Source organism: Topomyia yanbarensis, chromosome 2, assembly GCF_030247195.1.
Source record: "Topomyia yanbarensis strain Yona2022 chromosome 2, ASM3024719v1, whole genome shotgun sequence".
NCBI lineage: Eukaryota > Metazoa > Arthropoda > Insecta > Diptera > Culicidae > Topomyia > Topomyia yanbarensis.
The window spans coordinates 426,305,857-426,318,466 of NC_080671.1; the positions used below are offsets into that span (position 1 = coordinate 426,305,857).

General features: G+C 43.6%; 1 protein-coding gene across 1 annotated transcript; it reads left to right on the forward strand.

Moving 5' to 3' along the window:
* Positions 1-3,231: 3,231 nt before the first annotated feature.
* LOC131680963 (uncharacterized) lies at positions 3,232-8,550 on the forward strand. Its single transcript, XM_058961675.1, has one exon. It carries the CDS (start codon positions 3,232-3,234, stop codon positions 8,548-8,550), a length of 5,319 nt encoding a protein of 1,772 aa, XP_058817658.1.
* Positions 8,551-12,610: the final 4,060 nt, after the last annotated feature.

The following is a 12,610-nucleotide window of genomic DNA, read 5'->3' on the forward strand; positions in this document are numbered from 1 at the left end:
GGGTTTACCCCACCATTTTTGAAAACAGCAAAAATGAACATTTTCGTTAAAAGCCTGTATCTCAAAATATTCACAAGATCCGAATAAAATGCTATATATAGAAAGTTGCCCAGGAGTCTAACCTTTAATTTGGTATATAAAACGACTTGATCCGATGTAAAATGAGCATTTTACAGCCAAAACCATTTACTAGGTCGGATTTACCCCACCTTACCCTACTTCACTTTCCCGTATTTTTCTAGAAACAGAAATATTTCCATTCAAATACAAAGGTTATTTACTTTGCAAAGAGGTATAAATTGTGATTTTCTAATTGCCACTTCAAAAGTTATAGCATTTAGTATATATTTCCTCCATATTTTCCCATAGCACCAATTTCAAAAACTTCAAGCGAAGTGGCCGGGAGTCTAGAATTGTCCAAATGATGTGAAATTTGGCATCTGAGCTTACTTTGACATTTGTCACAATATAAGAGGGAAGGGGGGGCTTTGAGAATTCAAAAAGTTTTTTTTTTGCAAAGCCCTAACGCCCAAAGGACCCTTGAACTATCAAACTATACTTGCATCCCAGTAAAAGGATGCTTTTAACTTATAGCGATGGTTTCATTTGCCCAAATTTTCCTTATGCTAAGAACGCTTCAATTGAAGCTTCAATGCCAGAATTAGTACAAGCATTGTACAACTCAATAGACGTTTCGCTTGAGTGCTCCGTATTCTACACGTAAATTAGGGGGATTACAATCACAGTTTATGTACTAAACAGACAGTTGACCTCACCGAATTTATTTCATAACTATAACTGTGATCCTACTGATACTGATACTGAGTTGTACTGAAAACCCCAATATACATTTGCGAAAAAATACGACTCGTAATTTCAAGAATGTCCGTGTCTCAAACGCAGTTCAGGGACACTTTCAATTGCTCCTGGCTTTTCGATGAATTTAAATACTTATTCTGGTAGTTTGAACCATTCCTTTGCCATGGTATTGTTTTGTGTAGGACTCATAAACCCATATCTCCAGAACGAGAATTCCGAACGAAGTAATTATCAAGTAATAAGGATGGGTGGAAAGAGACTGCCTTCTAATCGATTGAATATACGGCTTTTGTGCCATCGAAAATAATATAATTGCCAACATAATCTAGACACTTGACACTCTTTTCTATATACTTCAATGCACATGAATACTATTTACAGGTAGCCGTATCTCAGTTTAATATTTTCAATTACTCGTTAAAATTACTCGTTAAAACGCACCCGAAAATTCCATTCCGTGCAAAAATCATTTTCCAGATATCGGTGTCCAAAAAGACATCTTTTAATTCCAAGAAAAAATCCTGATTTCTAGATTTCTTAACTAATTAAGGCCCATCAATATAGAACAAACACCAGATAATCTTAAAGCGTCGTCAAGAACAGAAGAACGAAAACGTGCTCTTTGCAATGGGATTTTCACAAACACTTTAGAATATTCTGAAACAATGGTTTTGGAATTCGTTTACTTCATTTAACAAACTTTTTTAAAAAATTTTATATATACTCATTTTTCCAGATCATAAATTTCATGGATTATATTCATTTTGTTAATTTTTTCATTTTAAAAATTTGCCTTATTTTATATATATATGTTCGGCACATTAGTTAATTTTTGTAAACATACAATACTAAATTTAAGAATATTGCAATTCAAATCAATCTTAATCACCCGAATTGTAAACAGCTCGAATTCGAATATTATGCCAGCTACTCAGTCTGTGCAAATCAAAACGAACGCTACTTTGCACCCTCTCCAGTGTAGCAGGTAGAAACTTTACAGAGAGAGAGAGGAAGATAAAACCATCGTCGCGATCACAGCTGATCCCGGCTGGATATATGTAATTATAATTGTATATAGTCAGTTGAAAATAGATCTGGTGAAGGAAGGTTGTTCGTTTTCGTTCTCGGTGCGATTTAAAGAAAGCCGTCGGTAATTTTGCCTAAGTCAGCAGGCAGCAAATTTTACAAGTCCCCAGCGGGTTGGTGGACTTAGTGTTTCGGTTCGTTTTTTAATACGGTGAGCCACAGTGCAAGTTGGCTAAGTTCCCTAGCGACAGGTGAACTATTCGGTGCGGTACATTTCGCGTGTTGTACCATCGGTGATCGCGGTGAAAAGGCGATTCCGATCGATACATTAAACCGGCCAAATTGAAGACGGTGAGTGACAATAATTGGCCGTGTTTAGTACTGTTTTCGTGCGCGCTTGTGAGTTGCTGGTTTCTAAAACCAGCGAAGAAAGTCCTTCGGTGGCCGGCAAAAGTTCGTGCTCGAACATTTTGGTCCTTCGAGCCGGATAGAAGGCAATTCAAACCGCAAGTGCGTTGTGCGGTAGTGAACAAATCGCGGAAAAGGTACCGCTTGGGCAAAGTGTAGCCATTGCGTGGCTGAAAAAGATCGCCATCGCGTTTGCGAATTGGCGGGTGCGCCGTAGTGAAAGTGGATTTTTCGGGCAAACGCGATCGCGCGGTAAAATAAATATTCGCGCAAAGGTAAAGGCGCAAGTGAAAGGGCCGAAATACGACGGCTAGTGTTTTTCGATTGTGTGGTGGAAGATTTTCGCGCTACCGCGATTACTGTCGCGTGTGAAGCGCTTGGACTGTGGCCATTTTTCAAGCCATCGAGTGGGCCATTGTGACTGGTGGCCATTCAACGGATCGGGAGGTAGCTGAACCCCGATAGCCGCGTCTGCAGAGCCATTTTGGACGCTGAGTGAGCGTCGCTTGGGAAGCTGTTGTTGTCAGTGAAGGTACTGGTGATAAATGTCCCTGCTTGTCATTGAGCAACACTTCTGATTCCGGACTGGAATCCCCGGTGAGTCATTTCCAATTTTCCGCCACACGTGGCTTGCAGTAGCATTTGTTTTAGTTTAAGAAAGTGGGTGACCTTCAGTCATTGTGGCAATCGGTGGACGGTCCGCGAATCGAGTGGAAAATCGTTTCGCGCCCTCGATTTGCGATACCGCGTAGAAGTGGGTTAGTTCGCGACGGGAAGGAGCAATCGTTCGATTATAAAACTGCTCACTTCCGTTCGAATTTCGCGTTCGCGAAGGGCAATTCATCGCGTCGGGAAGGATTATTCGTGTCGAGTGTGTTTTGTCCTCGTTCGGTTCGGTTTCGCGTAGAAACGGTTAGTTCGCGTCGGGAAGGAGTCCGTTATCGATTTAACTGCCGTTTCCGTTCGTAGTGCGTCGTGATGCCACCCAAAGAGGAGAAAGTGTTGGGAGACCGGCTTGTCCAGCGCAATGGATTGCTGGCAATTCGTGATGCTTTGGAGAAGTTCATCATTCGGTACGATCCTGCACGTGATGCTTTTCAGTTGAGTGTTCGTATAGAGTCGCTGGATAGGGCTTATGCACAGTTCATGGAGGCGCAGGATGCAATTGAGAGACTGGACAAGGAGGAATTTCTGGCATCACACCTGGCGGAACGTGTCGATTTCGAGCAGCGATACTGCGCAGCGAAGGGCTTCCTACTCTCCAAGGTTCCTGTAGAAGCGAGCAACTCAGCTTTGAACACATCCATGATGGCAAATCAACACACTTTCTCGACAGGATTCCACCTCCGTCTTCCAAAGATCGACCTACCGAGATTTGATGGCGATTTCTCACGTTGGTTGTCATTTCGAGACACCTTTACGTCCATGGTTCATTCCAATGGGGACATACCAACGGTCGCCAAGCTTCAGTACCTTCTACAATCGCTTGAAGGGGACGCAAAGAAGCCTTTCGAATCAGTTGACGTCGAAGCTGACAACTATGCGTCAACATGGGACGCCCTACACAAGAGGTACGACAATCGCCGTTTTCTCAAACGTCAGCTGTTTAGAACACTCTACGAGCTGCCAGCGGTCAAGCAGGAATCTGCTAAGCGCATCCACAGTCTGGTCGACGATTTTCAGCGCCATGTACGGGCGTTGGCGAAATTGGATGAACCTGTGGAGCATTGGGATACGCCGCTGGTGAACATGCTGTCGTACAAGCTGGACCAATCCACATTGCGAGCATGGGAGGAGAAAACGAGTAGCCAGGACGATGTCAAGTACGAGGAACTGGTTGAGTTCCTGTACCAGCGGGTGCGCGTCCTCAATTCTGTCGGGCCAGACACGCAGCAACCGGCACCTCCAAAGGTGGCCGGCCCCCCGAGTTGGAAGGGCACGAAGGTGAAGTTCGCAGCTAACGCAGCTGCTACGCCCAACCAAGATTCTCCATGTCATTTAGCATGTTCAGACAGCCACTCCCTCCGCAACTGCCCAGTGTTCCTAGGAAAGGATGTCCGCCAGCGCCGAGAGCTGGTTTCGCAAAAACGGTTGTGTTGGAACTGTCTGAGCTTCGGTCACCCAGCCAGGAAGTGTGTATCGAAGTTTACGTGTCGTACGTGCCACGAAAGACATCATTCCCTGTTACACGATTCCTCTCCATCCAGGGTGTCGTCGAGTCCTGCCATTACGGGATCATCACAACAATCTCCACCGGTTCAACAGCCGCATTCGTCCAGTTCAGGTTCTGCTCCACCGCAGGTCAGCATGGCGGTCCAAACCGCATGCAGTATGGTTCTACTGGAAACGGTTGTTCTCAACGTTGTTGATGATCACGGCAGGGAATTCAAGGCTCGTGCTCTACTCGACTCGGCGTCAATGTCCAATTTCATCTCCGGTCAGTTAGCGAAGGTTCTCCTCAGCCGTCGCACCAAGGTGGACATTTCGGTCGCAGGAATCGGTCTCTCAACGCAAAGGGTGAAAAATGCCATCACCGCCTCCATTGAATCGAGAACTCAGCCATTCTCCACTAAGCTCGAGTTTCTCATTCTGAAGCAGCCATCCGCAGAGCTGCCGACCATGCCGGTCGATACGTCGGCGTGGAAATTCCCGCAGGTTGGATTAGCAGATCCACAGTTCCACGTCCCAGGAAGGATTGACCTCGTCATCGGAAGTGAGGCCTTCTGGGAACTTCACACCGGTAGGAAGATCTCGCTCGGAAACGGTCTTCCGTGGGTAGTCGAAACACCATTCGGATGGGCGGTCTCTGGTTCCGCGTCCAATGGATCTACCTGCATTCCCCGGATCTGCAATCTCTCCATTACCAATGAAGATTTGGAAGCCGCACTTCAGAAGTTTTGGGAGTTAGAAGCGATTTCCACTGGGCCTGCACACTCACCCGAAGAAAATCGCTGTGAAGAGTTATACTCCAGTACAGTCAAGCGTGATTCGACTGGAAGGTACGTCGTACGTCTTCCTCACAATGAAGATCCAGAAGTCTTCCTGAGGGCCTCCAGAGCCATCGCAGAACGCCGTTTTCACAGCCTGGAGCGCCGTTTGCAACGAGATCCTGCAATCAAGGAATCGTATCATCGCTTCATGGACGAGTACCTACAGCTCGGTCACATGAGAAGGCTGGACGAGCCTGTAGATGACGTGAAGGCTCACTGTTATCTCCCACATCATCCCGTGTTCAAGGAGTCGAGCACTACTACAAAGGTTAGGGTCGTTTTCGACGCGTCTTGCAAGACGGCGTCAGGATATTCGCTGAACGACACGCTGTTGGTCGGACCCGTAGTTCAGCAAGATCTACTCTCCATCGTGATGAGATTTCGGACACATCACGTCGCTCTGGTTGCGGACATCGAGAAGATGTACCGGCAAGTATTCGTGCATCCTGAAGATCAGCCGTTTCAGCGAATTCTTTGGCGCACGGGCCCTGATGAACCCATCACTACGTACGAACTGCAGACAGTAACGTACGGAACAGCGAGCGCTCCGTACCTAGCAACGCGTACTCTGCAGCAGATTGCACAGGATACCAAGCAGTCGTATCCAATCGCGAGTGGACCAGTTACGGAAGACTTCTACGTCGACGATTTTCTTTCTGGGGCGCCGGACGTAGAATCCGCCATCAAGCTGCGTCGTGAGGCATCGGCAATGCTAGCTTCCGCTGGATTACCGCTCAAGAAATGGGCATCGAATTCTCCTGAAGTTCTTGGGGATGTACCACCTGATGATGTGGCAATTCAGCCGTTCCATAATCTTCAGGATGACCAGGCCGTCTCCACGCTCGGCCTCATTTGGGAACCAAAGTTGGACATACTCCGGTTCAAGGTTCAATTGCCGTTAGCCGCATCCGTACTGACGAAACGCAAGGTGATGTCGTACATCGCCCAAATCTTCGACCCTCTTGGACTCGTGGGTCCAACGATCACCAAGGCCAAACTCTTCATGCAGCGACTTTGGGCTCTGAAGCAGAATGGCGAAGCATGTGAATGGGACACGCCGCTCCCGTTTACACTCCAAGAAGAAAGGAAACTGTTCCATAACACACTACACCTGTTGAGTGAAGTTCGCGTACCCCGCTTCATTTCGATGCCCGACGCCGTCAGCATCCAGCTTCACTTCTTCTGCGATGCGTCTGAGCGCGCATATGGGACATGCTGTTACGTCCGAACTGAAGCACACGGCACAGTTTCAGTCCAGTTGCTGGCGTCTAAATCAAAGGTAGCTCCGCTTTCTACTCGCCAGACAATCGCCAGACTGGAACTCTGCGCCGCAAATTTGTCGACCCAGCTGTACAAGAAGCTGAACGCAACGCTGAAGCTTCCTGCAACTGTCCACTTCTGGACAGATTCCACTACTGTCCTCCAATGGCTTCGCGGGAACCCGAGTCGTTGGAAGACTTTCGTCGCAAACCGGGTGTCGCAGATACAGCTTTCAACCGATCTCAACCACTGGAAGCATGTTCCTGGAGTCGACAACCCTGCTGACGACATTTCCCGAGGATTGAGTCCTACTGATATCCTCAACCGTACACGATGGTGGACTGGGACACAGTGGCTAGCAAGGTCTCCGGATTTTTGGCCAAATCCAACGTTACCCGCAGCAGAAACTCCAGAAGTGTCCGCCGAAGGACGCAAGATACCACTAGTTGCCATGACCACGACACAACTGAGTTTCTGCACCGATTTATTCGCTCGCTACTCCAACTTCTCCAAGCTGCGCCGAGTGACAGCGTTCATTCAGCGTTATCTGCACGTGCTTCGTGAACGAGCCTCGCAACGTCGTTCGGAAAAGGAGAAGTACAAGCCACTCGTCATCCCGAACATTAACCCGCACCCAGTCCATCCGATTACCGCACAAGAACTCCAACAAGCCGAACTTACGCTCTGTCATCTCGCGCAGGGTGAACTTTTCGCTGAGGAGATTTCCGATCTCGCTAGTGGCGAACGTGTCGCAAGATCTTCCACGCTGAAGTGGTTGAACCCGTTCGTCGATCCCGAAGGCACCGTACGTGTCGGTGGCCGGCTTCGCAATGCCGCGCTGACCGATGCGAAGAAACACCCGATCGTCCTCTCTGCCAAGCATCCGCTCGCTGTTCTGTTGGCTAGTTTTTATCATTTGAAGCTACTGCACGCAGGCCCTCAACTCCTGCTAGCCACTCTCCGCCAGAAGTTTTGGATTCTGGGCGGCAGAAATCTTGTGAAATCCGTCTTTCACCGTTGCCACACTTGCTTCCGTAGCAAGCCCACACTAGTCCAGCAGAGCACAGCAGATCTTCCGGCATCGAGAGTATCTCCAACCCGACCGTTTTCCGTCTGCGGAGTCGACTATTGCGGACCTTTCTATTTGAAGTCCGCTGTCCGCAACCGTGGCCCAACGAAGGTGTACGTGGCCATATTCGTCTGCTTCTCTACGAAGGCAGTTCACATCGAGCTAGTGAGCGACCTGTCTACTCCAGCGTTCCTAGCTGCACTCCGTCGTCTGGTCGCCCGCAGAGGAAAGGTGGTAGAGTTGCACTCTGACAACGCTACCGCTTTCAAAGGTGCATCGAATGCACTGAACCGCATCTACCGCATGCTGAAGGTCGATGAGTCTGATCGGAATCAGATCTTCGACTGGTGCTCCGACAACGAAATTCGCTGGAAGTTCATCCCACCTCGAGCACCACACTTTGGCGGTCTTTGGGAGGCTGCAGTGAAGTCAGCGAAGACACACCTGTTGAAGGCAATCGGCAACGTGAACGTTGCGTACGAGGACATGCTCACACTGCTGGCGCAGATAGAGATGTGCCTCAATTCTCGTCCGCTGACTCCAATGCCGGACGATCCATCCGATCTCGAGGTCCTTACGCCAGGACATTTTCTCGTCGGGAGCAATCTCCAAGCTGTTCCGGAAGCTGATCTGAAGGAGACTCCTGACAACCGCTTGGACCACTGGGAATTAACTCAAAAACGGTTCCAAACTATTTGGTCTCGCTGGTACCCGGAATACCTGCAACAGCTGCAGTCTCGTGCTACGAAAGGCTGCAACCCGCCTGTCTCCGTCGACGTTGGCAGAGTCGTCATCGTGAAGGAAGACAACATCCCGCCAACCAGTTGGCCTCTCGGCCGAATTATCAGATGTCATCCCGGAGCCGATGGCATCGTCCGTGTAGTCACTCTACGAACCGCTGCAGCCAAGGAGGTTGTGCGTCCTGTGGCCAGAATCGCTCTACTACCGACACCACCGGAAACTCAACGAGCCGACTGAGAGTTGTCATCCAGGTAGAGCAACCCGGACGGGGAGAAATTGCTCGATGCGCACCTGCGCATTGCACAGGTAATTGCAATTCCAATTCCCTAACCCCAATCGTTCGATCTACCTGGTCTTTTTTTTTCTCGGTCGATGGCGATGAACTTCACTGGCAATGGTTGCCAATCACTGGATTTGTGGTCGACATTCAACATGACTGATCCAGCGATAAACCCCTACAACCACAAGGTTCACATCCGCTATCTTCAACCGAGCTCGCCGACATCCAACGACTGAAGCCTAAATCCCATCAGGATCAACCATGTGAAGTTAGTTTTGAAACACCGTAATGTTTCAAGGTGGCCGGAATGTTCGGCACATTAGTTAATTTTTGTAAACATACAATACTAAATTTAAGAATATTGCAATTCAAATCAATCTTAATCACCCGAATTGTAAACAGCTCGAATTCGAATATTATGCCAGCTACTCAGTCTGTGCAAATCAAAACGAACGCTACTTTGCACCCTCTCCAGTGTAGCAGGTAGAAACTTTACAGAGAGAGAGAGAGGAAGATAAAACCATCGTCGCGATCACAGCTGATCCCGGCTGGATATATGTAATTATAATTGTATATAGTCAGTTGAAAATAGATCTGGTGAAGGAAGGTTGTTCGTTTTCGTTCTCGGTGCGATTTAAAGAAAGCCGTCGGTAATTTTGCCTAAGTCAGCAGGCAGCAAATTTTACAAGTCCCCAGCGGGTTGGTGGACTTAGTGTTTCGGTTCGTTTTTTAATACGGTGAGCCACAGTGCAAGTTGGCTAAGTTCCCTAGCGACAGGTGAACTATTCGGTGCGGTACATTTCGCGTGTTGTACCATCGGTGATCGCGGTGAAAAGGCGATTCCGATCGATACATTAAACCGGCCAAATTGAAGACGGTGAGTGACAATAATTGGCCGTGTTTAGTACTGTTTTCGTGCGCGCTTGTGAGTTGCTGGTTTCTAAAACCAGCGAAGAAAGTCCTTCGGTGGCCGGCAAAAGTTCGTGCTCGAACAATATATATATATATATAAATATATATATATATATATATATATATATATATATATATATATATATATATATATATATATATATATATATATATATATATATATATATATATATATATATATATATATATATATATATATATATATATATATATATATATATATATATATATATATATATATATATATATATATATATATATATATATATATATATATATATGATCATTTCATTTTAATAACTTTACTCATTTAGCATTCTTTTGATTAATTTTGTTTATTTGACCTCATTTTATCTACTGTATTCATTTCATCATTCATTTAATTTATTCTATTCACTTTTTTCGTGTTATTCAATTTTATATTGTTTTTGGGGTTCACACATTTTTTTTTTTTCATTTTAATAATTTGACTAATTTTGTTCAGTTATTAATTTTATTCATTTCATCTAGAACATTAATTAGACACTATTCAATTTATTCTATTAATTGTATTACTTTTCAGTACCGCTGATTTTTTTTCATTTCAATCATTTTACTGTTTAGAAGCAAACAAAATGAAAAAAATGATAAAATATAAAGAAAGAAAACATTTTTATTCATTTTATCACTTTCTCTATTTTGTAAATTTTATTTCTTCTATTCATTTTATTGATTTTATTAACCCTCTGCATACCCTGCTATATATGAACAACCACGTTTATAAACAGATATAGCTTTGGGGTTAGACAAGATTTCTTCACAAAAAAGTAAAACTAATAATTGTTACTGTCACCGTTTATTTGAACGCTACTAGTTGCAAGAAATATCCGTAGAACTGATGTTATTGCAAATTTTCTGATTGGATTTCACTGGAGCAGTGTTGCCAGAGACATTTTCAGTTATCGGTGAAAAATTATATTTTGATATATCTTCGTTGTCTTCAAATATTGTTGAAAACTGATAAATTTTATCAATGCAGACTGCTTTCGGCTATCTTCACTGCCCAATCGAACTATTGAAAACTTTGCAGGAGATGTGTATTAACCCATTCATGCCCATGTTGTTTGTGGACAACAACGTTTTTAAGCAACTATAACTTTAGGTTTAGGCAAGAATTGTCAACATGAATAAGTAAGGCTAATAAATGTGACTATTACCTTTCATTTGAGCACTAACAGTTACAAGTATTAGCTCTAAAACTGAAGTTATTACAATTAGTCTGATTGGATTCTGATGGAGCAGTGCTGCCAGGAACATTTTAGGTTGACGACGTAAAATGACATTTTAATATATCTTCGTTATTTTGCAATATTATTGAAAACTGATAAAACCTATCGATTTAGACTGTCTTCGACTACATTTTCTACGAAATTGGACTATTGTAAAAATTCTAGGCAAATTGCATTAAGCATTGGAAGGTAAAACTTGCGCAGCTTCTAGCACTGCGATGGAAGCATCTATTTTGATGGAAAAAGATTTTTCGTGTTCGTCGACCCCACCATTTTCAAGGAAAAATATTTTTAGAAAACTGTATGCACAAGAAAAAATGTTAGGCATGAAAGGGTTAGGGATCGGTTTGTAAAAATTGAGCAGCTTCTCGCACTGCTAGATAAGCATCTATCTTGATCAAAACAGGTTTTTCGTGTTTCTTTACTCTAACACTTTTAAGAAAAACATTTTTGGAACCATATATGTGCTAGAAAAATATTAGGTAGGAAAGGGTTAATTTTATCCACATTATTCGTATTATTTATCTTATCTTATTATAATTTTTGTTGTTTTTTTCATATTATTTATTTCATTTATTTTAACCATTTTATTAAATTGTTATTTTTTTCCAGTTCATATATTTTATTCAGTTTCTTCATTTTATTAATTCGGTTTAGTCAGTTCTTTTTATTATTCGATGACAGTTTGATAGCTTGAAACAATTTAATTTACTCTCTTAATTTCATAACTATTTTAATATTGTATAATTTTCATTCACTGAATTTTATATTGAAAACGTAGGTAACATTTTGAATGTCATTCAATTTTATATTTGTTTGATTACTAATACGCTCTTGTTCTATAGCTATTTCATAGAACATAAAATTGATACTATCGGAACTCCAGAGTAGTTTGGATAAACTAGATCGCATAATTTTTTTTTTTGCTGTGTAGGTTACAACACAAAGACTAGCAAATGTTTTTATTGAAACAAGGGCTATAAAAGAAATAGGAACTTATAGAAACGGTTATAAAAATTTTCATACAAAGAGAGTCCTTTGATGCTTATTTTATTGGGTTTAACAAATTAAATAATACCAATTAAAATCCATTTTTTCCCAGCCCAATTTTTCAAAAAAGAACTACAAAGAAATGAAAACCTACTAAAAACTCAGAAATAACACCAAAACCTTGTTTTGTCGCACTCATTGTCGGTTGCCAAACGTATTCTCATACATTGGAAAAATTCGTATGCCGCGTTACCATTGTCATTCTGTTCGGGCCTTAACTCTACATCTGGATCCATAGTGTCTAGAGACCGGCCCTGTTGGTCCTAATCATCAACAAAGTAGCAATACACGTTACTCATTATGCTTAAATTACTGGTATTCGTTTGTTCCCGTTATCGACAATATCGAATAGCCGGATCCTGACCGGTGTACACAATTATTCCAAACCGCTTACTCTAATTAAGTGAACATAATATATTTCTAAATCGACAAGGCTATAAACAAATGAAACACTGAACATTGCATCAATTGATTGTACATATACTTTTTATTATCATGAGAAAGGTAAGCAGCTCAACTCTGTCACCACTGTTTTACCGGGAAAGCATACCCGATTGGTGACAGTTCAGTTGTAACCCGAACTGCAAACGGCTGCTACAGCCGCAGCAAGCTCCTGGCAAGCTGCTTACAGTAGCAACTTTTTTTCCGAGCAAGGATCAATAAATTTGTTCTTATTACGGCACGAAACTGTTCGTATCATTCTGACCGCCCGACTCGGCATCGCTTGATAGCGCAGCTATTCTCACAGATGCGCAAAGATCTCATC